Genomic DNA, 25,573 nt, shown 5'->3' on the forward strand with positions numbered 1-25,573 from the left:
TACTAGGACCTGCCCTTTGCTCACAGGAAGCTTTGCCCTACTTTTGCCTTGCCAGGTCCAGTCAACCAGCACTGACCTACGGCTCTGTAGTTCGAAGCAGTCTGAAGTATACATGTCTAGTCTACAGATCCTGGAGGAAAACACTGGCCCACTCTGTAACCTGGCCCAATGGATGAGTGTAGACTGATCAGGAGTGAGGACAACACAGAGACATCATCCAGGGTTGTTAAAGCAGGCAGTGGCAGACATCACATGGTGTCTCTCCCACTAAATGTTTTACTGTGTCTGTGCCCAGTGGGATTCAACTGTTTCCATTCCAGTTTGATGCATGATCATGATTTATACAAAGGATTATTTTTCTCGGACATAGTTATTTATTGATTTAGCTGGTACGGTAATCCACGCCAAACATCCAGCACATCATTCTGGTAAATTCATGTTTCACATAATCCTTAAAATATTTAGTCAGCTGAGCTTTTCCCAGAAAGATCAGCCCGGGGTGTGGTGACCTGTTCAAGGATGCAGCAATGGAGCCCTCTGTAATGTAGTAATGGAGTCCTACCAAAGACACGAAACCAACGGCTCCACCTAGTGCTTCTCCTTTACCAACATAAACATTTCATGTTTTACATTACAGAAAAATGAATATGTTTAGCAGGTGTGGACTGGAGAGCAGGATTTGTTAGATTCTTAAATACTTTTTAATATTTTTTTTACCCTTGCACATAAAATAAACATATTCTGTAGTTTTGTTACAGTATAAATATATTTATTTTCACTCTTGATCATACAGTGCAGTTATTTAAACCAGTCTGTTAATACACAGAATATGAAAAGGAGTCAAATTTACAACAGTTAGACATTATTTTACAAACATGCACAAGTGGTAAAACTACAGTAAAATAAGCAGCTTGTCTCTGGGGAGTTGGGTGATTGGGTTCAGGTTATTGGGTGTGGGTTATTGGTCGCAGCCAGTGTAGGGGCTGTGCATGGGGCAGGGGATAAGGTAGGGGCTGGAGTCAGTGGGGGCTAGGGCTGGGGATAAGGTAGGGGCTGGAGCCAATGCAATGGGCTAAAGTCAGTGGGGGCTGGGGTAGGGGATGTGGCAGGGGCTGTGGTTTGGGTAGAGGCCGGAGTTGGGATGGAGTTAGTGCAGGGCCTGAGGCTGGTCAGGCGTGGGTGCTGTGGTCTTGAGGTGGTTAAGGGGAAGGGCCAGGGTCTGCAGTAAGGCCGTTTCCAGGCGCAGCTGCATGGCATCCAGTCGCTGGTCCATGTGTTCCATCAGCCTCCTCTCCATCTCACCCAGACATCTCTCCAGGACCTGCTCCAGCCCTCTGCAGCATGCATGCTCCTGCCTGCAAGACGATCCATCACAGAATAGGTTTTCAGAAGAATTAAAGTACCTCCCTTTGGTGCTGTCGCCCTCCCATGTTAACATTGCCCTTGAACATATCCTCGCTATCCTCACAGGTTTCACTGGACCGGGAGTTTTCCCTGACAACAAGACCTTTACGGTCATACAGACACAAACATTTCCTGGAACATAAACAGACACACCACAATGCCGCCAGAACCATTACCAAACCCAGACAGACATGGTCAGCCCTGACATCCCCCATCCACTTGACTCCTAACCACAACATCTGGACGCCATTCTACTCCAACCACACCATGTAAACGATCAGAGGGAGTTTTACATTGTAGTTAGACCCACCACCAGTCATCATACTCACCGCGGGCCGTTGGATGTCTTTGAGGCATCCTCGATGCGGAGCTGAGTCACCTGCCCACACACACTCTGCAGCATAGGGAGCAAGTCTGGGCTGATGCATGGCCTCTGTCCTCCTGGCTGGCCGTTAAGAAAGGGTGACATCATGTCTGCCAGGCTGGTGTGAGTATCGCAGGCTGCACGAGACTGGGGCCATGGATCTGAGGAGGCAGAGTCAGACATCTCGTCTGGCTGGAGGCTAGTGTTGACTGAGGGGTGTTGAATGTCAGCTGGAGCTGAAGAGGGTCCGTTAGTTACTCTAGCAAGAGCAGAGAGAGCCCCACTGCTCACGAGGAGGGGCAGAAACCCACTCAGCGAGTCAGCTTTGTTCTGGAAAAAAAATACCAAAGAGCTCGATTTACCATACAATACAGCGATTGTCTTCGGTGTTCTCTGTTCACTAGTCTTGAGCTTCTCGCTATCTGACAGCCATCTTGGTGGGTAGAAGAATGAACAATACAATACAATACGAGCCAGTGTCTCCTGTGTCATTTCGAACTGCGTCATTTTCCACTGAGGCTTCTATTGACTGGTATTGGTGACTGTGGTGCATTGACGTCAGCGGAGAACCCACCTTCTGCTGAAACTGGACCATGTTCATGAGGCTCTGGGCCCCCGGTGAGAGGCTGGCGCCCATCTCCTCCACCATGGACTGCACACGGAGCATGTCGATGCTGGGCCCCAGGCTCAGAGAGCAGTCCACAGGTGTCAGTGTCTGTAGGCCCATCACGACACGAGCCACAGCCACGCTCCCTCGCCCACCAAGAGACAGCAGCTGAGAAAACACAGAGGTCAGCCCAAGAAAGGGCACCACCCATAATAACCCTAACTAGACAGGTAAAGGGGATGAGTCAATGGATTTCATGTTCCCAGAGAGATTGCTATATGCTAGTAGAGAATAAACAGGAATGGGACTGAAGTAGTAACAGAAACTACTGTTGATTTGAAAGCTGTGGTTGACATGCATACCTTCACCTCACATGATGCGGCAGGGGACTCCAATATTAAGTGTTTCCTGTAGAAGGGTCCTCTCTCTGCACTGAAAAGCAACAAAAAAAATACTGTATCCATTTTTCGCTTTAAAATGTATGCCAAACAAAAAAACATTAATTTCTAAGTTAAACCATACAACTCCATGCACAAGGAATGCTTTTAATAATTTACTCAGAAATGTTTATACAAAAACATTTACTGGACAAACTGTGCAGATGCAAAGTTTGGTAACAGAATTTCTATAAAATCTGTCCGTTTTTTTATGTGACCACGCTTCCCAAAAGCATAAATATCTGCTCTGGATTAAGTTAAAAAAAAATGTCTGCAGAAAGAATGGTGTGTCAGCTATGACATGACAGCTTAACTTAACATTTAAAAAAATAAAAAAGTGGGTTATTGAACTACAGTATTGCAGTAAAAGAACTTCATCATGGGTCCCTGATCTGTACTACACAGAAGTGCATAATTATGGATATGAATGTCAGTCTCTTCATGGTGATGTATCATGTATAGGTACACAAAAAAAGATAGAAATAAGTAATACTCTCCTTTTCGTATTTGGTATTATTCTACACACGGGCTATAATTGACATATTCCCTACATATATACACACTGCCATTCAAAAGTTTGAGGCCACTTAGAAATGTCCTTGTTTTTGAAAGGCAACATTTTTTGCCCTTTAAAATATGAAATTGATCAGAAATACAGTGTAGACATTGTTAATGTTGTGAATGACTATTGGAGCTGGAAACGACTGATTTATAATGGAATATCTACATAGGCCCATTATCGGCAACCATCACTCCTGTGTTCCAATGGCACATTGTGTTAGCTAATCCAAGTTTATAATTTTAAAAGGCTAATTTATCATTAGAAAACCCTTTTGCAATTATGTTAGCACAGCTGAAAACTGTTGTTCTGGTTAAAGAAGCAATAAAACTGGCCATCTTTAGACTAGTTGAGTTTCTGGAGCATCAGCATTTGTGGGTTCGTTTACAGGCTCAAAAATGCCAAAAACAAAGAACTTTCTTCTGAAACTCATCAATATATTCTTGTTTTGAGAAATTATGGCTATTCCATGCGAGAAATTGCCAAGAAACTGAAGATCTCGTACAACTACTCCCTTCACAGAACGGAGCAAACTGGCTCTAACCAGAATAGAAAGAGGTGCACAACTGAGCAAGAGCACAAGTACATTAGAGTGTCTAGTTTGAGAAACAGACACCTCACAAGTCCTCAACTGGCAGCTTCATTAAATAGTACCCGCAAAACACCAGTCTCAACGTCAACCGTGAAGAGAAGACTCCGGGATGCTGGCCTTCTAGGCAGAGTTCCTCTGTCCAGTGTCTGTGTTCTTTTGCCCATCTTAATCTTTTTATTGGCCCGTCTGAGATACGTCTTTTTCTTTGCAACTCTGCCTAGAAGGTCAGCATCCCAGAGTCGCCTCTTCACAATTAGCCTTTTAAATTTATAAACTTGGATTAGCTAACACAACAAGCCATTGGAACACAGGAGTGACGGTTGCTGATAATGGGCCTCTGTCCGCCTATGTAGATATTCCATTAGAAAATCAGTCATAACCAGCTATAAGTTATTTACTAAAAAAGTTGCTTTCCTTTCAAAAACAAGGACATTTCTAAGTGACACCAAACTTGTACACACACACCTGTCAGGCTGTGTGTTGGGGTCTCTTTCCCCGCGACTGGTGCCACAGTAGTCTCCAGCCTGGGAGTAGACCTCGATTGTGCGGGCCTCGCTGGTCACCAGCAGGCTGGTGATGAGGGCAGGGCAGTGGGGTGCACAGCACAGGGTGATGACACACGGAGACCCCTGCTCAACCTGCTCCAGGAGCAGTGGAACACACCTGAGGACAAACAAGAGAGTGATCAAAATGTCAAAGGGTAGCAGTATTTTTATTAAGAAAATCAAGGATTTTAATATCGGTGCTGTAACTATTCTAGAGAGTGGAAGTTAGTCTAGATTGCTAACTATGACCGTCTGGGGCTTCCTGGAACGTTTCAATGAGTTAAGGCATGAATAAACAGTTTATGTGTGGTCATTTAAAGGTTGACGAGGTCACTGCGGTATGGGATTGTCTGTCAGTGGAGAAGATGATAAACAAGGTGTCTTACCCGTTTGGTGTGTCTCTGTCGATCTGACTGATGTCAGTGTCGATACTTGACTGTACTGGGAGAAGGATGTCAGAGAGTTGGCGCTTCTGTGATTTGCAAGCCCATGACGTGTGCCCGTTGACAGGTCCATCTTTGCTTGTACTCACGTCAATACTGGCCATGATGATGACCGCTTTCCCTAAACGTAATGCCTATCTGGCCTTGGGTAGCTATCTGTCTAGCCAAATGGACTAGTAAAATACAAAACAGATTCCTCTTCTACAGCACAGTGACGTTATGAACTAATTCTGGGCAGAAACGGTTATTTCAGTCACACTGTTGGTTTGTCTATGCCAGCCGGTAACCGTGCAAAAATATATCAAGCAATCCTATCGACTCTCAAGGAAATGCTAGCTAACGTTAGCATGTTAGCTAGCATACAGGCGGCCCGTCCATTCTTGGGTCTAAGGATGGAAACGTCAGTTAAAACGCTACAATTCATACCTTACATCAACCAATCGTTTTAGAAAGCATATCTGGCGACCAGACGACTAACTAGCTGGCAACCTCGATGAAAGCACGGCTCGTTTATGATGTTACACCACCAATGAAGCACTTCCGGGTTAGGCTTTTTTCCCCTTCTGTGGATCGGTTTCTACTAAATAGCACAGCCACAAACTGAAAATTAGCCTCAGGCCGATCGTCCAAAAATCATAAAAACGAATAAATTTTTGGTCTTAATTTAAGATTAGGGCTAGACCGTGTGGACCGTGTGGTTAGCCGTGTGGTTAAGTTTAGGCTTAAAATCTGATTTTAAGAAGAGAAATTGTAGAAATAGGTCGTATGACTTTGTGGCTGTGTTGACTAGCGACGACCCTGTGGATCTTCTACTTCTGTAGAACGCTTTTCTTCCTTCCTTCAAAATAAGAGTCCAAACCAGTAGACTGTATAAATGAATAATGATAGTAGTAACCATCCAATTACATATATTATCATGCAATTATTAGCTAACTATTAATTAATGGTGACATTTCGTGGATGAAAAACAAAACAAATTCTATTAAAAACAACATTAAAAAATATATTAACATTTTTGTTTAAACAACATTTAAAAACAAAGGAAAACAACTAGCCTTAAACATGTTATTTCTTTTCCCTCTTTTTTTTTTTACATGCTGTCTTATTGAAAGACTGACTCTGGAGTAGTTTTGAGTGAATTTACCATAGACATTAAAACCAGGGCACAGATTTACACAGCACAACTGTATTTCACTCACTGTTAAAATCCAACCGCCAGGCGGCGACATTCACCATCCTGTATAATGACAATAAAGAGAAAATGGAAACCGGTACATAAACCTACCAGTTAACCGCAGCCGAGTTCAAAATACTGAGGATTTTGAGAAAACAGCGGTGGCATTCGACGTGGGGATTTTAACCCTCTTCCGAAAGCAGTGCTGAGCGGAATAAGGTACCAAAATATGTAATTGATTTTCTAAATTACTGCATGATATTGCTCACTGAAGTATTAGAGGAACGTTAGTCACTATGACCATTCGTTTTGGTCTGCTGCATCCCTCTCTGAAATAACACCTTGATGTTACCGCTATTTTACATTGTAAAATTGCCAGTCACATCGTTGTTGTAAATTTAACAATAGATTTGAGTTACTTAAATTTTATCGCAGCTGATATTTGCCCTGCTGTACAGTAGGAACAAAATGTGTTACGGTATAAAAAATAAAGTTTTGTGTCGCAGCTGCAGTAAAATTTAGCTATGCGCGGAGTTTATTTATTTATATTTTTTTAAATCTCCTTAGTGTTTATTTGCTTGCTACGTGTGACAACAACATGTTGCTGGAAACAATTGGTTGATACATTGTTGCACACATGTCGCACATCCTCCGCTGACAAAGATTTCTTCACATGTTGCAACGCCGAGAATGTTGGCATTTCAAGAGTAGATAATTGCCTAATTAGAACGTTCAGAAACATATCTGCAAGCCCATAAAAAAATGTGTTAAAACATACATTTGCAGTCAACTCTAGTTTTTGGCATTATGGTTTACTCCAAGGCTAGGGAATCTATTTTGATGGTGCTCCCAAAAATCCCTGCGATGGGGGGAGGGGCATGTACGTGGCAGTCTTTTCTCCCTGAATTATACTCCCTGGTTTGAACCTCTCCACAATTGTAGGGTCCTTGCTGTCTGGGAGCCTTGGGACGTCCATACTCTCCATTGAATTTTAAATATATTATATAACATTTACACTTGATTTTAGTGAACAGTAATAACAGACACTGATGCATCACCTCTGCATGTCCTCACCAGTTTTCTTAATCTAATAGCTCTTTGTAGTCTTGTTGGGTCACATCTCACACATTCCTGACCTTTTGATGAAAGACCTACTTTCCATTTACCTAGATAGGGTTGGGTGATAGGTCATCTGCCCTGGGCCTCTGTTCACCTGTTGCACATCTGTTTCAAGGGTACCTACCTATCCAAAATCAAATCCAGACCATCATAAAAGGAAATGAAGCTCATTGGCCTATTTATTTACAGCACCTACTGCCAGCCGTTTGTGTGAACTTGTGTACTCTTGTGTATTTGATTGCCCGTCGTAAATACTTGAGCGACCCAAAAGGGAAATCAAGCCTTCCCTTCCACCTCGGCCTCCGCCCCCTCTGCTCCTTGCTCTCCTTGGGATGCAGCTGCTGCTCTCACTGTCCGGCTTGTACTCTGTCATCCTAAAGCCTCAAATGCCCTCTGGTCAAACGGAGTACTGATCTGTTAGCTAGATATGTAGTTAAAACATGTTTTTTATAGACAAAGCAATTTAAAATCCCCGCTTTGAGTCTAAGTTTAAAAATGTTTGTATTTTATTTTAGCAGCAGCATGGCTGACACAGTAGTAGTTGTGTAAAGAACGAAGGCCTTGTGAGCGCAGTGAAAAGGGTCATGCAGGGTGCGTGAGCTGGCAGTGACTGTAATATTCACTTGGTGGGTTCTGAAGGCAAGTCTGGCAAAGCCGTATCCCCAGCGTGGGCAACACATTTTTACAAGCTTCTGCTCAGCCACTTAGCATGCCGAGACTCGCAAAAGTATTTTAATTGGTGCTGTTAGTTTCATACAAATATGTCTTTCAGAAGATTCCTGTCATGAGATCATCAGTGGATAGTGTGTTACATCTCACAGGTATTAATATGATATGTAACGGACTAGCAACTCATCTACCTCGTTTTACAGACCCCTGTGCGGCAGTGTAAAGATGGAGTTGAGGGGAGTCTGTTGTGTGTTGTTGACCTGTCTATTCTACACGTCCTCTGCTGACAAAGATTTCTTCACTTCCATCGGTAGGTTAAATGTCCTCTCCTTTCATGAACATCTCTCTGTTGATCCCTTTATTCAGTAGTTTCATCGCTTCCAGCCTGTCTTGGTCACAAACATTGGCTTGAACGGCATTGCTCCCTATGAAAAACGGTGTTTATCACCGACATAAACATTACAAACATGTCTAAAATGTTCAACGCATAGAAGAACTAGTACAACTTTTGACCCCTGTGTTTCACTGTGTTCACTAGGTCAGATGACCGATCTGCTGTACACAGAGAAGGACCTGGTCACCTCTCTGAAGGATTACATCAGAGCTGAGGAGGACAAACTAGAGCAGGTCAAAAAGTGAGAGGAGGGCCCCGGTGCATAGGCAGTCTCTTTTATATCTCTCCATCTTTCTCCCACAGGCTCTGGCAGGTTATAAAGTGAGAGGAGGGCCCCGGTGCATAGGCAGTCTCTTTTATATCTCTCCATCTTTCTCCCACAGTCACAGGCTCTGGCAGGTTATAAAGTGAGAGGAGGGCCCGGTGCATAGGCAGTCTCTTTTATATCTCTCCATCTTTCTCCCACAGGCTCTGGCAGGTTATAAAGTGAGAGGAGGGCCCCGGTGCATAGGCAGTCTCTTTTATATCTCTCCATCTTTCTCCCACAGGCTCTGGCAGGTTATAAAGTGAGAGGAGGGCCCGGTGCATAGGCAGTCTCTTTTATATCTCTCCATCTTTCTCCCACAGTCACAGGCTCTGGCAGGTTATAAAGTGAGAGGAGGGCCCGGTGCATAGGCAGTCTCTTTTATATCTCTCCATCTTTCTCCCACAGGCTCTGGCAGGTTATAAAGTGAGAGGAGGGCCCGGTGCATAGGCAGTCTCTTTTATATCTCTCCATCTTTCTCCCACAGTCACAGGCTCTGGCAGGTTATAAAGTGAGAGGAGGGCCCGGTGCATAGGCAGTCTCTTTTATATCTCTCCATCTTTCTCCCACAGTCACAGGCTCTGGCAGGTTATAAAGTGAGAGGAGGGCCCGGTGCATAGGCAGTCTCTCTTATATCTCTCCATCTTTCTCCCACAGGCTCTGGCAGGTTATAAAGTGAGAGGAGGGCCCGGTGCATAGGCAGTCTCTTTTATATCTCTCCATCTTTCTCCCACAGGCTCTGGCAGGTTATAAAGTGAGAGGAGGGCCCCGGTGCATAGGCAGTCTCTTTTATATCTCTCCATCTTTCTCCCACAGGCTCTGGCAGGTTATAAAGTGAGAGGAGGGCCCGGTGCATAGGCAGTCTCTTTTATATCTCTCCATCTTTCTCCCACAGTCACAGGCTCTGGCAGGTTATAAAGTGAGAGGAGGGCCCGGTGCATAGGCAGTCTCTTTTATATCTCTCCATCTTTCTCCCACAGGCTCTGGCAGGTTATAAAGTGAGAGGAGGGCCCGGTGCATAGGCAGTCTCTTTTATATCTCTCCATCTTTCTCCCACAGTCACAGGCTCTGGCAGGTTATAAAGTGAGAGGAGGGCCCGGTGCATAGGCAGTCTCTTTTATATCTCTCCATCTTTCTCCCACAGTCACAGGCTCTGGCAGGTTATAAAGTGAGAGGAGGGCCCGGTGCATAGGCAGTCTCTCTTATATCTCTCCATCTTTCTCCCACAGGCTCTGGCAGGTTATAAAGTGAGAGGAGGGCCCGGTGCATAGGCAGTCTCTTTTATATCTCTCCATCTTTCTCCCACAGTCACAGGCTCTGGCAGGTTATAAAGTGAGAGGAGGGCCCGGTGCATAGGCAGTCTCTCTTATATCTCTCCATCTTTCTCCCACAGGCTCTGGCAGGTTATAAAGTGAGAGCCCCAATACCCAGATAGCTACTCTCTCTTTCTTGGTCACGTTGCTCTCTCCCACAAGGCACCATGTTATAAAGACTGTAAAAGAGAGGAATGTACATCACAGGAGGTTGGTGGCACCTTAATTGGGGAGGATGGGCTCGCGGTAATGGCTGGAGAGGAATCAATGGAATGGTATCAAATACATCAAACACATGGTTTCCAGGTACCCTGAGCTGTCCTCCCCTCACCAGCCTCCTGTGGAGTACATATCCTGCTTCACGACACTACCTTTATCTGTAACATGTCTTTAGAGGGTGTCATATTGCCATGTCTCTAGCTTACAATGGGCCTAGCTAACCAGAGACCTAGTTTCTCTGGCTATGAAGATGGCACAATAAACCAACAGGGTGTGTCAAGTGCAGGACATGATATACCTGTTCTCTTTTTTTTGCCTTCCGTGTGTGTGGGTGTGTGTGTGTGTGTGCGTGAGTTCATATATGAAGTTGCATGTCATATGTAAACGTGCATATGAAAATGATTCACCGTTTGCTTCTGAGTCACTTGTTTTTTTCTTTCTTTGTTTATTAGTCACATGATTCACAGGGTACAGTGAAATTCTTAAGTTCCAACAGTGCAGGTCAAGAGGAGTAGCCTATATTGAATGCCTTTTCCCTCCATGGTGTGTCCAGGTGGGCTGAGAAGCTGGATGTGTTGTCGGCCACAGCTACTCAGGACCCAGAAGGCTTCCTGGGCCACCCGGTCAACGCCTTCAAGCTGATGAAGAGGCTCAACACAGAGTGGGGAGAGCTGGAGAGCCTGGTTCTCAAGGACATGTCTGATGGTCAGGGCCACTCACACGCCTCTATTCTAATGACTATAAATGCTATGTTACCACATACAGATTCAATTATTGCTAAGTGCTAATTTGACAACTTAATAAAATAAAATAAAAACAATATAATCAGTCATGTTGCATTTTAAGCAATCACTGAAGTGATGTAACAGGGTCTGTTTTCTACAGAGATGAATTAAATAACAGAGGCGCACATAGATGACGGCCTCTAATCACTTACCACATTCCTCATTTTGCGAAGTTCACCGTATTGTATATTTGCTCTCCAATATTTATTGTTTTGTATGTATGTTCATTAGCAGAGTACACACAATCCCCTTCTTAGCTTCAGAGTACATTGTGCTGATTTATTGGCACATATAACCATGTAGTGCACCATAGTTTTACAAACTCTGCGGCTAGTGCTAAAACAATGAAGTCATACCATTTGTTCTCCTAGCATCTATACCACCCTGTGTGAAGATGGTAGAATTGAGGTTCCTAACCATCTTTCCTTTCCGTACTCCAGGGTTCATCTCTAACCTGACCATCCAGAGACAGTACTTCCCCAATGATGACGACCAGACGGGGGCAGCCAAGGCCCTGATGAGGCTTCAAGACACCTACCGGCTGGACACGCACACCATATCCTCAGGAGAGCTTCCTGGTGAGTGGGGCTGGGACGTAGAGGCTAGGGGCTTAGGGCATCTACTGGCTAGACACGCTCACCATCTCCATGGGGGAACTGCCTAGTGAGGGCCAGGCAGGGAGAGGCTGACTAGGGGCTTAGGGCATGCGGTGGGAGCTTCATACCAGGACTGGATTAGCAGCGGACGTGTTGCCGGCAGAGGTTCTGTTAGAGCTTCAGTGATGGCTGCTCCTACTGTTGCAGGGGGAAATCGTGCACCGTGCTCACCACATGCAGTGGAGCACCCCATTTAGTCCACATGGCTGCTTGAAATGCCATATAAGTGAACTGCATGCAAATGCTGCTGAGATGGAGATGTGTGTGTCACTCTGCACATGTTAACATCTACACACAGGAACCAATAAGGATGTCGCTATGAGCCCTATGACAGTGGAGGACTGCTTTGAGCTGGGGAAGATCGCCTACTCTGATGCCGACTACTACCACACAGAGCTCTGGATGGAGCAGGCCCTGAAACAGCTGGACGGGGGAGAGGAGTCCACCGTGGACATGGTAACCATCCTGGACTACCTCAGCTACTCCATCTACCAGCAGGGGGAGCTAGAGAGAGCCTTGGACTACACCAAGAGACTACTCAAATTGGGTGAGTGGAGACTGCTGTAGTACTTGTACATTATGTAAGGCCAAGGGCCTGTCTGAATACTTCTGAAATTGATACGTTGTCTGAATCTATAACTGAAAGCGGGGCTACCTCCCTTTGGCTTTCACCAGTCCCACCTAGTCAGATTACTGAAATACATTTTTAAGTACTGTCACCCAAGTATATGTACGATATTTGTTTTTCATGTCTTGATTGTACTGCACAGATCAATACTGAGTAGACTTCTGTCCTAACCGAGTCTGTTGTGTTTCTCAGACTCTGCCCACCAGCGAGCCAACGGCAACCTGAAGTACTTTGAGTACCAGCTGGCCAAGCAGAACAAGGTGGAGGCGGAGGAGAGCCAGAAGGAGAAGGAGAAGAGAGAGAGGGAGAAGAGAGAGGCATCTGACAAGAAGGGCAGACCTGCAGACTACCTGCCTGAGAGGAGGAAATATGAACAGCTGTGTCGCGGCGAAGGCATCAAGATGGTGAGAGCCACTAACTGTACCACAGGAGGTTGGTGGAACCTTAATTGGGGAGGACCGTCGCATGGTAATGACTGGAATGGAATTAGTGGAATGGTATCAAATACATCAAACGCTTGGTTTCCATTTGTTTGATTCCATTCAATCCTTTCCAGCCATTACTATGAACTGTCCTCCCCTCACCAGCCTCCACTGGCTAACACACACACTCTGCATGCACAGCTTCTAATGGCTATGTATTTTAAGTCCTAGTCCTCTTGAAAGACTTTATTTGAATACATTTATGCACTGTAAATTGACCTCCACTAAGCCCAAAAATATGTTATTTTAGAGTGTGTGGGGGGAGTTCGGGTGGCCCTCTGTGATCATGTATGATCTGTATCCCTCTCTTCCATCTTTCAGACCCCTCGTCGCCAGAGTCGTATGTTCTGTCGTTACTCTGACAACAACCACCACCCCCTGTACGTGCTGGGTCCCGTCAAGCAGGAGGACGAGTGGGACCGCCCACGCATCATCCGTTACCACGACATCCTCTCCAATAGCGAGATCGAGAAGGTTAAAGAGCTGGCCAAACCCAGGGTGAGTTCAAAGTTCAAATGATGCAACCCTAGGTGTGGTAGACATTAGAATGTGTCTAAGATGCATGCTGCCATAAGAAGACTGGGGATTCCCACCCTGCACGAGGACCTGACTGTGTTCCCGTGTGTGTGTTTGTTTGTTACAAACTAGCTGGATAAGAGCAACATCCCATTTGTTTGGCACATACAGTAGTTTTTGATAGCTCCATTAGATCTAGAGGTGAGTTTTGACTCGGCAATGAACATCACCTCTAATGGTCATAACTGAATTGAGTGGTAATAACTGAATTATAGCTTCATATCAACACATAATTCAGACTTTTGCATAAATCGTGTATTAATGTAAATGATAGAGATCCATAACTCAAGCTAGAGTTCAGCTCTTGGAGAGGGTAAGGGGGCCCAGCAGGGACACACAGCACAGACTTAATGTAGCCTTGTAGTGTATGTGGGTCCAGCAGCCAGTCAGTGTGTAACAGGGATTGTCCCTGTAACCCATGTCCTCTCTGCCGGTTGGCTGTTGGCTCCACAGCTGCGCCGGGCCACCATCTCCAACCCCATTACTGGTGTGCTGGAGACCGCCCACTATCGCATCAGCAAGAGGTAAGTCCAGCAGGCAGGGATGGGCACAGCGCTGTACCCCATACCCCTCCGCACCCTGCATCCTCTCCTTCTGCTTGGGCAGGAACCGTGGCAAGAGCACAACAGCTAATCGGGAACTCTGCGATTTAAGCGTAGAGGGATTATAACGGATTGTAAATGGACCGTTTGTATGTTTGGGGAAATATTGCTGGAACAAGTAACATTCTTGTGAGATGGTAGACACTTTGGGTATATTGGAAGCTAGGTTGATTTTTGAAGGTATAATTCAGTCCCTCTGGGCCCGTGCTCTTGCCAAGATGTCCCGCTACTGCTTTGATCATAACAAGAGGGAGGAACAGGAGTCCAGTACCTGCTTGTTATGACTCCCTTAACAGTAGTCGGGGTGCGACCAGGCCAGTTTAATATCTTCTACCTTTGGTAATGTCTCATTTAAGTTTTGGCTGTGACCATTACAAGTTGCAAGTCGTGTACTGCAATGGTTTTAGACCTGATGGTCCGCATGCCCTGGCCTAGCGTCAGTCTGTCTCTCATACAGTTGCTTGATCATTCAGTGATGTCTCTATTTCTCTGTCTCTGTCCTCTTCACTGTGATCTGTGATTGTAATGTGAACCGTCTGGGATACTAGGTAAGGCGTGCCACCGTGCATGACCCCCAAACTGGGAAACTCACTACAGCCCATTAGTCTCCAAGAGGTAATGGGTCAAAGATGACAGAGAGGGGCCTGCATGAGGCCCTGTCTGCCCTGCTCATCCCTACCTCTCACCCCCTTTTGTGGAACTTTACTTACGGATACACCTACCTCTCCACCTCTCTCCTCCTACTGCAATGACATCACTTCATCTCCTCTCCAACCCATCAGATGATTGACATTATCGACATGACAACCCAATCCATGCAGTGGCAAGCACAGTTTTTCCTGCTCTTTTTCTTTGAAAACAGGAGTTTTTCTGTTATCTTGGTGTAGGCTCTGGTGTAGGCTCTGGTGCAGGCTCTGGTGCAGGCTCTGGTGTAGGCTCTGGTGCAGGCTCTGGTGCAGGCTCTGGTGCAGGCTCTGGTGTAGGCTCTGGTGCAGGCTCTGGTGCAGGCTCTGGTGTAGGCTCTGGTGTAGGCTCTGGTGCAGGCTCTGGTGCAGGCTCTGGTGCAGGCTCTGGTGCAGGCTCTGGTGCAGGCTCTGGTGCAGGCTCTGGTGCAGGCTCTGGTGCAGGCTCTGGTGCAGGCTCTGGTGTAGGCTCTGGTGTAGGCTCTGGTGTATCTTACAGAATGACGTTTCAGTGTATGGGTAGAATCTCCTCTTGTAGAAAGGGGTCTGCCTGCCTATTTGTTCCCTTCAAGCCTGTTTAATGTGGCGTGGCTATAGAGCGTCCCCTTGTGGAAATAGATTAACTGCAGTTGATGAGCAATTGGAAACATGGTGATCTTCCTCTGTTCCTCTGACCCCAGATTTCAGCTTCATTACGCCAATTAACCTAAATTAGCCAAATTTATTCAGCATTTAGCTCATAAAACCTGCTCAATGTGTTTGTGAATTATCTTAGGGGCATTTATTTATCAGGGTTCTCAGTTAGGCTCTAGATTTTTCTTCTTGATAGATGAATGGTTTAATGAAGCACTCCGATACAGAACATGTTTTTGTAACCATACAGCTTATATAGCAGCTGATGGAGTATTTATATCTAAGGATGTGAGCCAGCATTCTGTCCAGACTCTAATGACAGCACTTCCAACCCTGTCTTCCAGTGAAGACACTCGCACATATATACTTCAGAATGAATAGATTGAGGCCATTTTTAAGGCATTTCCTATTCATCTTTATAACATGCACAGGCTACGCTAATTAAACAAAGGACACACACATTCATGTTAAATGAGGGCGTGTAAACAGCGCCTGAGACGTGGGCCTGTCTGACTCGACATGTTTTGAAGTGAGGCTTGGCCCCTACCCAATGAAAGGATGAGATCTTGGTCTCCCCAGTCAACTCTGCTCCCTGCTGGACTCTTACCAGCATCTTCTGTTACTCCCATAGCTTTTCAATCTATATTTATACATTCCAAATGGCAAGGTCTGTAACAGAGGGACAGAAGGGGCCTGGGGTCTGTTTGTTTAAATTAATAACCCTAACTCCAAAATGGTCACTCCTCATAAATGCCCCAACTTCCTTGGTGAGAAACTGTTCGTTTTTAATGTTTTTGCTCTGAGGCTGGATAAATATGGAGTTCCCTTTCACCTGTTTCAACCTGCCTGTTTCCTTCTACAGACGTAGAATCTTAATTTGAGCCAGTTTGCTACAGCAAGAAAACAATTCTGCAGCAACAGGAAATGTGAATTATTATGTGGATCATAAATGTAGGGGTCGACGCATTTTTTGTAAGGAAAAATCAAGTCTTCCGACACATTTTTAAACCTCAAATGGCACTACAAGTTTTACATTTCCTGCATTGCAGGAAAGTTCTCCTGCAACAGGGTGATCAAATTAAGATCCTACATCTGTATACCCCTTCTAACCTACAGTACTACCACATGCTGTCCATGCTGCTTAACTGTTAACTGTGGACACACTAATCTAGAATAACATTATTCAGCTGCCTGGCTGCAATTTTGATGCTAAATAAAGATGTATTTTACGACTCAAACTCTCCGTCTCTCATCACAGTGCATGGCTAACCGCCTACGAAGATCCAGTAGTGGACAAGATAAACCAGCGCATTGAGGACATCACCGGCTTGAATGTCAAGACTGCAGAGGAGCTACAGGTAACACAACCGAACATCAGTGTGGCTGAGGGACTTTAGTAGGACTGGAGCACTGGCAGGAGGGGATACCTTGGCAGTACATCTAGTTTAGCAACTAATGATGTGAATATACACTGGCGGCTAGGAGGAGCCTAGGGCCAGTAACCGAAAGGTTGCTGGTTCGAATCCCCAAGCTGACGAGGTACAGATCTGTCGTCCTACCCTTGAGCAAGGCAGTTAACCCACTGTTTACCAGGAGCTGAAAACGTGGATGTCGGTTTAAGGCAGCCCCCTGCACCTCTCTGATTCAGAGGGGTTAGGCTAAATATGGAAAACACATTTCAGTTGAAAGCATTCAATTGTACAACTGACTAGGTATCCCCCTTTCCCTTTTATACAGTATGCCTATTATAGCAACTATAAAAACTCAGTGCAAGCAATGAATGCAAAAGGAATCCATTTTACTGCTGTTATCTACTTAGGAAGAGCCTACCAAAGGACTAGATGAGTGTCTCTAATGACAACACAGCATCTGTCACTGAGTTTGTCCTCTGTTCATCTCTCCTCAGGTGGCAAATTACGGCGTGGGCGGGCAATACGAGCCCCACTTTGACTTTGGACGGGTAAACAAGGCTTCTCTTTCTATTCTGGTCAGGGAACTATGACCTTTATGCTGTATGACTGAGAGCCAGTGGGTGACTGTTGATGGCTGGCACAAGTGGGTTCATATGTGGATGGGAGTTTTTCCTCGACTTCACTGTTAGTGTTATTGAACCTTTGTATGTTCCATGTCTTTGTAGAAAGATGAACCGGATGCATTTAAGGAGCTGGGCACCGGGAACCGCATCGCCACCTGGCTCATTTACGTTAGTATTAAGCAATTCACTATTTCAGCTCTTGTTTATAGATTTGGATACAATTTTGGGTCTTCTGTTTTACCCATGTGTGAATCTAATTTCAAAGGTTCCTTTTAAAAAGAAATGGGTTTCAATTAGTTGTTTTTTATAAAGCTCTCGTATTAAAGTGGTGTGATGCGATGGCTTGATGATGCTCTCTGTTGCAGATGAGTGACGTACCTTCAGGGGGAGCCACTGTCTTTACTGATGTGGGAGCTGCAGTGTGGCCCAAAAAGGTGAAACACACAGCTGTGGTGTTCACTTTTAAGTGCGTGATGGGGTTTATTTATTTGACATGTTGATGCTAAATAAAGAGCTTTGTGTATGTGTAAACTGTTCTTTTCAGGGAAGTGCAGTGTTCTGGTATAACCTGTTTGCCAGTGGAGAGGGTGACTACAGCACGCGGCACGCAGCCTGCCCTGTCCTAGTGGGCAACAAGTGGGGTGAGCCGACCTGTCTCTCATTACATCCTATTTCCTACACCCTGAGAACTTCAGGTCTGCCCCGAGGGCAGTGAAACGGTTGTGTCAGGTCCGCTAACGGTTTGCTGCAGCAGTTAACAGTGGGTCCTTGTTTATCACGTCCTCCTGACTTGGTTTCCTCTTCCTTCTCCAGTGTCTAACAAGTGGATGCACGAGCGAGGCCAGGAGTTCAGAAGACGTTGCACTCTGAACGAGTCAGAATGATCCAACGGAATACGCTTTTCTCCTCTCATCCCTCTTCCTGGACCCTCCTGACTCTCGGCTCTGTGGGCTGTGAAGTGCCCTCTGACCTCTCGTCCTCCTCTCCAAAACTCAGTGTTCACTGAGGCTCTGGCTGCTCATGTGATGTCACATGTATTTGTAGTTGAAGTGTGTGTGTGAGTGGTTCACCAGTGGGTCCGAAGCGCTTCGCTCCCAGTCTGTGCCTTCTGTCATGGGTTTTGCACACTCCGACTGCACAGCTGTCTTAACCTGAGGAACTTTATTTCATTCTCACCCTTAACAGGGACTTTGATACAAGATATTAAGTTAATTAGAGCAAGCAACACAGCTGCTTATCCCGTTCAACTTCCAACACATTGTTTTGGTGTGCCCTACTCTTTTCCTCTACCTGAAACACTCCTTTTAACCACCACGCCAATCCCTTCCTCCACTCCTTTTACCCACCACGCCAATCCCTTCCTCCACTCCTTTTAACCACCACGCCAATCCCTTCCTCCACTCCTTTTACCCACCACGCCAATCCCTTCCTCCACTCCTTTTACCCACCACGCCAATCCCTTCCTGCACTCCTTTTAACCACCACGCCAATCCCTTCCTCCACTCCTTTTAACCATCACGCCAATCCCTTCCTCCACTCCTTTTAACCATCACGCCAATCCCTTCCTCCACTCCTTTTAACCACCATGCCAATCCCTTCCTCCACTCCTTTTAACCACCATGCCAATCCCTTCCTCCACTCCTTTTAACCATCATGCCAATCCCTTCCTCCACTCCTTTTAACCACCATGCCAATCCCTTCCTCCACTCCTTTTAACCACCATGCCAATCCCTTCCTCCACTCATTTTAAACATCATGCCAATCCCTTCCTCCACTCCTTTTACCCACCACGCCAATCCCTTCCTCCACTCATTTTAAACATCACGCCAATCCCTTCCTCCACTCATTTTAAACATCACGCCAATCCCTTCCTCCACTCCTTTTAACCATCATGCCAATCCCTTCCTCCATTCCTTTTAAACATCACTCCAATACCCACCCCCCACTGCTTCCCAGCACACAGATGACTGAGACCAGTTATAAATGCACTGTCACTGTCCCCCTCTCCCTCCTTAATAGGTCATAATCAGATGACCCCACATCATATCAGACCTTCAACTTCAATGGGGGGACATCCCAATGATCCTGTAATCAGGGGTTGATGTTGACCAGAGCCACAAAATGGATGTTCTAACAGGTGTCGGGTTGGACTGGGGCTAGATAGAGGGCTCGTGGGAAGGATGGAGGTTTATTGGTTGGTTGCACTATGACAATCAGGGTTAGTTATTAGGACGATACTATATGCAGGCCAGGCTTCTAAATTATGACCGTTGTAGTTGTTTATGCGCCTTAAAATGTGGCAGTACTACCTGAGGTATTCGATAGGAAAGCATCAATGTGAGGGCAAAGACTTGTTCAATGTTACCATCAAAAGTACAGTATGCACAGGGTCAGGGCTATTATCACACTTGGGGCAATTTTCATTGCCATGTCTGCCATGGGGCAATAGCCCCGAGGTCATTCACTCCAGGGCAAACATTACTGCTGCACAGATAAACACTGACATTCAAGCCAATGGTACACTGTCTGTGTCCCTCTGTTCCTCCCATCTCTCCAACGCCTCGTTCTGCCTTGGTGAAATACAGCAGTCTGTAAGTGCCGACTCATCCGTTTTGTTACAGAAGCAAAGCTCCTACCTAATCATTCATTGGTCTGATAATCAAAGGATTTCATCTCTGAATGAAAGATGGTGCTAAGAATCATTAGGATTATTAATCCCATGCATCACTCCACAGTTTAAGCCTTTGCTGACCCTGGGAAATCTGTTTAGAGAATGTGGCTACATACACTCCAAAGCAGAAGAGGCTGGTGGGAGGCGATAGGATGGCTCGTTACAATGTCTGGAATGGAAACACGTGGAGCCCATCCTCCAATATCCTTCCACCTGCCTCCTCTGCTCCAAGGTGCAGTCCTTATTTTATTTGAAATGTAATAATGGGATGTGTGGCCAGATGTTGTACATGTGAGATTCATGTTTTCTAAATAAATAAGTGTTCACTGAAGACTACAGTGTAAGTGTGACATTTGTCCAGACCAGACTCGATTTACTGGAACTGCAGAAGTATTCCTATATTACCTCGGGTACAATATTAATACCAACCAAACCTTGAAGCAATTCTGAAGAAAATAATATGGTATCTATTTTAATCTCTCTGTGATTTGATACAAAGGGCAATTTGTTAACTGGATTACAGAAAAAGAGTCAAGATGACTTTGAAGTGCAGAAAGGTGGTGCTGGCCACAGCCCTTCACTGTAATCGAAGGCTCTGTGGTAGTTGGCAGCTCAAGGCAGGGGCATCTTGTAGTCTGCAGGGTGGTTTCCCTCCCGGAGCCTTCCAAAGCAGCCACGTATCAGATCTACTGCAGCGTTGACCGTGGAGATGATCTCATCCTCCGTCTTGCCTCTCTTTGGGTTCACCTCCACCATGTCCACTGCAGACAGCATCCCTGTGGAGACAAAACGCAGCTCAACACACACCTGACTGACCACAGACACTACATTGGAGCAGCCTCTACTGTGTGTGTGAGAGATCGCTCACCTGTCTGACAGATGTGCTCTGTGATGTAGACTCCCTCTCTGTAGGTCAGCCCTCCCACTACTGGTGTTCCTGTGGCCGGGGAGATGGATGGGTCCAGGGCATCGATGTCATAGCTCAGGTGGATGGGCTTCTTCACCCTGTTAAATCAATTCATTAAAATCAGTGTTTTGTCATCAGAACACGTCAATGCCCAATATTCACATTGATTTATCAGTGTCCGGTGTAGTCTACCATTAATAAACAACAAAATTGTTGCGGTTATACTTTGAGAAGATGTAGTCACATGTCTCCTCCATCACTTTGGATATTCCAAGGCGATCCACCTCTGTCATGGAGTAACCTTTGATACCCAGCAACGTCAGGATATGACTACAAATGGAAGAGTTTTTAATTCTTCAGTAAACAAATGGATGTAGTGCAAGGTTATATAATACGATGTATGAGTCAGAATGACAGGCAAAAACATACTGCTCTTCTGGATCCACGTCTCTCAAGCCAATGTAGACTATGTCTTTGGCTGATACACATGGCTTCATCCAGGAGAAGTTGGGCAGAACTGGAATCTAATCAATCAAAGAAAAGGAGACAAGTCCGCATCTAGAACTGTAGCTCACACCCATGTAGAATTCTGGGGCAGGTAGTCAGCCTAGTGGTTGGAGCGTTGGGCCAGTAACCGAAAAGGTTGCTGGATCGAATCCCCGAACTGACAAAGTAAAAATGTGTCGTTCTGCCCCGTAACAAGGCAGTTAACCCACCTGTTCCCCGTTAGGCCATCATTGTAAATAAGAATTTGTTCTTAACTGACTTGTCTAGTTAAATTAAAAAGATATATACTGTCACCACCTAAAATGTAAACATAACTGATATGACTAATCTCTTATCAACATTTTTCATTTTATAATCAGTTCCTAAAAAATGTATGATGATCAAAGACGTGCACAGGAAGAGGAAGTCTTCCAGTAAATCGTCAAAACTAACTAACATTGCACAACTGTGTAAATACTGGTATTGCGAATACCAAGGTGTGGCTGATCTAACATTTTCAACTCTGTTGCAGGGCAAAACAACCACATGTTTTATGGTACAGTATTTGAAATATTAAAACTTGGGGATGCCTTTGGGGGGAATAGGAGGAGAGAGAGAAGGATAGAGAGATCACCTTGGAGTGCAGCTCGTGGATGAGGTAGGACATGGGCTGTCCGTGGATATTGCCTGTAGGGGAGGTCAGGGGTGTGTTGATGTCTGCATGGGCGTCCACCCATACCACACTGAGGTCCTTCTTAGCTGCTGCATGCCCCTGGATCGAGCCTATCGCCAAACTGGACACAATCATGAGTGAATTCCATATCATATAGTCAGGAAAAAGACCCTGCCCACAATCCTGTGAATTTTGGCTGGTTGTTGACACTGGGCTCTTGCTCTAATATGAGTGGATATGACACACACACCTGTGGTCTCCTCCCAGCATCACACAGGTGTATCCGTCATTCTTCACGGCGTGGACGGCAGCAGACAGACGTTGGTTGGCGCTGCCCACCGCTCTGGGTCTCTTCACATTGCCTATGGGCTCATCGTTGGCCACCTCCTCAAACGTCACGTTGCCATAGTCTTTGACTGCACAGCCTGCGGAGGATGAGATTGGGCAACACAACAGTCACCGAAGGAAATGTATTAGTCAATGCACATACAGTAATCTAGTGTCAAAATGAATCAAGGAGCTCTCAATGCATCACTTTGAAAAGAAAAGCCACACACTCTCATTAATAAGGTATCAATGGATCACCATAGTAATTACAATGTACCATTCATGTACATCATATCAAACTCATTCCATGGAGGGCCTAGTGTCTGCCGGTTTGGTTTTTCCTTACAACTAAGACCTAGGCAACTAGATGAGGGGAGGTCCTTACTAATTTAGTGACCTTAATTCATCAATTAAGTACAAGCAAAGAGCGAAACACCCGCAGCCACTCGGCCCTCAGTAGAATGAGTTTGACATGTGATGTACATGTTATAACATAGTCCCCTCAAACTCAACTCTGGACCTCGAAGCCAGTTCCACTGCATTTTCATTGTTCCCCTCTAATCAGGGACTGAGTTAGACCTGGAACACCAGGAGTGTGCAATTAATTAGCAGGTAGAAAAGAAAACCAGCAGGCTCTGGACCGCGTAGGGCAGGCCTGTGCAATTCCAGGCCCCGGGGGCCTGATTGTTGTCACACTTCCCCCCCCATCCCTAGCAAACACAGCTGATTTAAAATAATTGCATTCTAAACTGAAGATCATGATTAGTTGATTATTGTAGTCAGGTGTGTTAGCTGGGACTGGGGCACAAGTGTGACCCCAATCAGGCCCCCGAGCACTGGGGTTGCCCAGGCCTGTCAGAGTTGAATACCCCTGACCTAATCCTTGCCTCTAAGCTTATTTGCAATGTAAAAGCACTCCTCCATTTTGCCTAGATGCAAAATGTTGAATCCTCCCCATTTTGCCAATGCAAATTAGCTCTCTCAAAGTTTAAATAAATGACTTATTTTACTGTGTTTGTTACTATGTTACTGGTTGAGATGTCTGTCTGATATTCTCTCTGTGGAGCACACAGGCAGGCTAAGCATTGACAGAGCACTTGTCCCCCCCAAAGTGCCCTCAACTGTTGCTGGTGGGTGAGTGAGTGAGCACACTTTCACTGGCATGCATACTGTGTGCAGGAGGCTACCATTGTCATAACCCAAACACACACACACACACACTCATGGAAGGGTGAGTTATGCAAGGTCAGGAGAGCTAGGCCTATCAGATCCCTTGTGCTGTGTTCCATGAATAAAACAGAGAGGGTGCCTAGGATGTCTCTGATCTCACGTGAACACACACATGGGCAGAAGCTGACACGGGGACACAGACAGACAGATCTTGCTCACATGTTAATCCACTTGGATCACACAGATCCCTCAGTCCCTCTCACGCCTTCCCAGGAAGACTTCTCATGACTAAACACTTCCGAGGACAGGTCAGTCTCACTGGTAGTCTTTCCAAAGGACACCACTCCTGTTCGGTGATATCCTGGTCATGATCTCAAGTTTAAGTTCAGGTGTATTTTCCCCAAAAGGATTCTCTTTGTACCCTAGCCTATGGTTCAGAACTGCCCTGGAATTGAACCTAAGTAGGCTTGTGTGAGGAGCTATAGAAGGATGAGCTCATTGTAATGGCTGGAATGGAGTTTATGGATCTGTATCAAATACGTCAAACATATGGAAAACACATCAAACATACGGAAACCTCCACATTGACTCGATACAGGTACCCCTGTATATAGCCTCGTTATTGTTATTTAATTGTGTTACTTTAACAAAAAACTTTTGTTTATTTTGTAAATATTTTCTTTACTCTTATTTTTCTTAAAACTTCATTGCTGGTTAAAGACTTGTAAGTAAGCATTTCACAGTAAGTCACGCATGTGACATTTTTATTTTATTTCATTTGTTTGACGCATTCGCTCCATTCCAGCCATTACAATGAGCCCGTCCTTCTATAGTTCCTCCCACCAGCCTCCTCTGAATTGAATGCGGCCATGGAAAGTCAATCATGCTGTTCGCTCGTGTAAATGCTATTGTCATTTGACACCAGGTTTCAAACTGATCCCCAATATGTTCAATTATTTATCTCAACACTTCTGCCAAGCCAAGTAAAACAAAATGTTAGATATCTGGAGACTGATCTTAGAGAGATCACTTACTCATTTGATCAAATCAATAGCTTACAGAAAACAGATTGCAAACAGATTCCCTTCACTGTACATGATCTATTTTCACAATTTTATTCAGCGCAAGTGTCTTCCTTTCTGCACTGTAGCTACCTATAGCCTATATCACAGAATGAGTGTAAAACGCAATATCAGGACGTCACCTTGCGCTCTGAGCTTTTCCACCAATCCGGCGGAGCGAATGAGGTCTGGTCCTTTCTCCACACCATCCCTCGGCTGCAATATATATAGATTAATAGGACTGTGTATTATAGCAACACATAATATATCACAAATGTATAGTTTATTGTATCTGAACGGTAGTATATTAAGCCTATTCGATAACATATCGAATGGTATACCTATCAATAGACTATAATAAATCACCTACAGTACACACCTGTCCTTTTGAAAAAGGCGCTCCAATAATTCCAACTGAGTGATGATGACTTCGCTTATAAATTCGGAAGGCGAGTTGTAATCCTCTCGAGCTCTTTATAAGGACCATTATCCTGTGTCGGGACACACTGTACAGGAGCACAGGAGAGCTGCGCAGGAGTTGCTTGCACTATCAAATTGTTCACTGAAATCAAAAGGCACACCATCAGTGTGACGACACACCGGCTTGAGCGTGATACAGTAGCCTAAACCCAACTGGGAGCCTATGTCCGCTGTAACGGGCCACGTCTAGAGGTAAAAGTTTCGGCACCGCCCCAGTATCATCAAGGGTTAGCGGCTTTGTTCCACTCAGAATAAAAAATTGCATAACCTAATCTTCCGCCTTGTATTTAGCGTTCGGGATATGGCCGATCTTCTCTGCTGGTGTCAATGAGCGAACAGTAGCCTAAGAGTTTTGATAACTAAAAGTAATACATTTACAGCAATAACCATTTGTTTTCCAAACAGTTTTTCAGTGATTGTATTTTTAAATATTGCGATATGCCTGGCTGGATCTCTGCTTTTCTTTCACCTACAGTCGCAACTCAACAATCACCTATTTTGGGATTTGCAGCGCCCGCTGCCCCAATTGCGGACCTTCCGACTAAAACAATCCACACCAGTTGAATTCCGCGCAT

The 25,573-nt window shown here is 45.3% G+C and overlaps 3 protein-coding genes across 3 annotated transcripts; 1 reads left to right on the forward strand and 2 right to left on the reverse strand.

Moving 5' to 3' along the window:
* Positions 1-747: 747 nt before the first annotated feature.
* On the reverse strand, positions 748-5,772 carry lg20h10orf88 (linkage group 20 C10orf88 homolog). The gene is made up of 6 exons (XM_020453508.2): positions 4,895-5,772; positions 4,429-4,626; positions 2,738-2,807; positions 2,343-2,543; positions 1,734-2,098; positions 748-1,355 (listed from the first exon to the last, which is right to left on the reverse strand). The coding sequence occupies exons 1-6, from the start codon at positions 5,053-5,055 to the stop codon at positions 1,148-1,150; spliced, it is 1,203 nt and encodes a 400-aa protein (XP_020309097.1). The 5' UTR covers positions 5,056-5,772; the 3' UTR covers positions 748-1,147.
* Positions 5,773-6,194: 422 nt separating this feature from the next.
* LOC109865379 (prolyl 4-hydroxylase subunit alpha-1-like) lies at positions 6,195-20,225 on the forward strand. The gene is made up of 15 exons (XM_020453507.2): positions 6,195-6,344; positions 8,117-8,223; positions 8,452-8,548; positions 10,697-10,848; positions 11,369-11,506; positions 11,883-12,131; positions 12,405-12,616; positions 13,016-13,192; positions 13,724-13,794; positions 16,447-16,546; positions 17,095-17,148; positions 17,326-17,391; positions 17,589-17,657; positions 17,768-17,864; positions 18,037-20,225. Exons 2-15 carry the CDS (start codon positions 8,139-8,141, stop codon positions 18,105-18,107), a joined length of 1,638 nt encoding a protein of 545 aa, XP_020309096.1. The 5' UTR covers positions 6,195-6,344; positions 8,117-8,138; the 3' UTR covers positions 18,108-20,225.
* Positions 20,226-20,338: 113 nt separating this feature from the next.
* LOC109865381 (arginase-1-like) lies at positions 20,339-25,323 on the reverse strand. Its single transcript, XM_020453510.2, has 8 exons — positions 24,898-25,323; positions 24,662-24,734; positions 22,211-22,385; positions 21,922-22,081; positions 21,231-21,325; positions 21,027-21,131; positions 20,763-20,899; positions 20,339-20,670 (listed from the first exon to the last, which is right to left on the reverse strand). Exons 1-8 carry the CDS (start codon positions 25,003-25,005, stop codon positions 20,507-20,509), a joined length of 1,017 nt encoding a protein of 338 aa, XP_020309099.2. The 5' UTR covers positions 25,006-25,323; the 3' UTR covers positions 20,339-20,506.
* Positions 25,324-25,573: the final 250 nt, after the last annotated feature.

The sequence above is a fragment of the Oncorhynchus kisutch genome, linkage group LG20 (assembly GCF_002021735.2).
Source record: "Oncorhynchus kisutch isolate 150728-3 linkage group LG20, Okis_V2, whole genome shotgun sequence".
Classification (NCBI taxonomy): Eukaryota; Metazoa; Chordata; class Actinopteri; order Salmoniformes; family Salmonidae; genus Oncorhynchus; species Oncorhynchus kisutch.

Coding starts and splice junctions, on each gene's coding strand:
- lg20h10orf88 (XM_020453508.2), bottom strand. CDS start 5,055: ATGGCCAGTATTGACGTGAGTACAAGCAAAGATGGACCTGTCAACGGG. Junction 4,627..4,894: donor GACAGAGACACACCAAACGG/GTAAGACACCTT, acceptor GTTTGTCCTCAG/GTGTGTTCCACTGCTCCTGG. Junction 2,099..2,342: donor TGGTCCAGTTTCAGCAGAAG/GTGGGTTCTCCG, acceptor TTTTTTTTCCAG/AACAAAGCTGACTCGCTGAG.
- LOC109865379 (XM_020453507.2), top strand. CDS start 8,139: ATGGAGTTGAGGGGAGTCTGTTGTGTGTTGTTGACCTGTCTATTCTAC. Junction 13,193..13,723: donor AAGAGCTGGCCAAACCCAGG/GTGAGTTCAAAG, acceptor TTGGCTCCACAG/CTGCGCCGGGCCACCATCTC. Junction 17,658..17,767: donor CTGCAGTGTGGCCCAAAAAG/GTGAAACACACA, acceptor TGTTCTTTTCAG/GGAAGTGCAGTGTTCTGGTA.
- LOC109865381 (XM_020453510.2), bottom strand. CDS start 25,005: ATGGTCCTTATAAAGAGCTCGAGAGGATTACAACTCGCCTTCCGAATT. Junction 21,132..21,230: donor GACGTGGATCCAGAAGAGCA/GTATGTTTTTGC, acceptor TTCCATTTGTAG/TCATATCCTGACGTTGCTGG. Junction 20,671..20,762: donor AGAGCACATCTGTCAGACAG/GTGAGCGATCTC, acceptor TTGTCTCCACAG/GGATGCTGTCTGCAGTGGAC.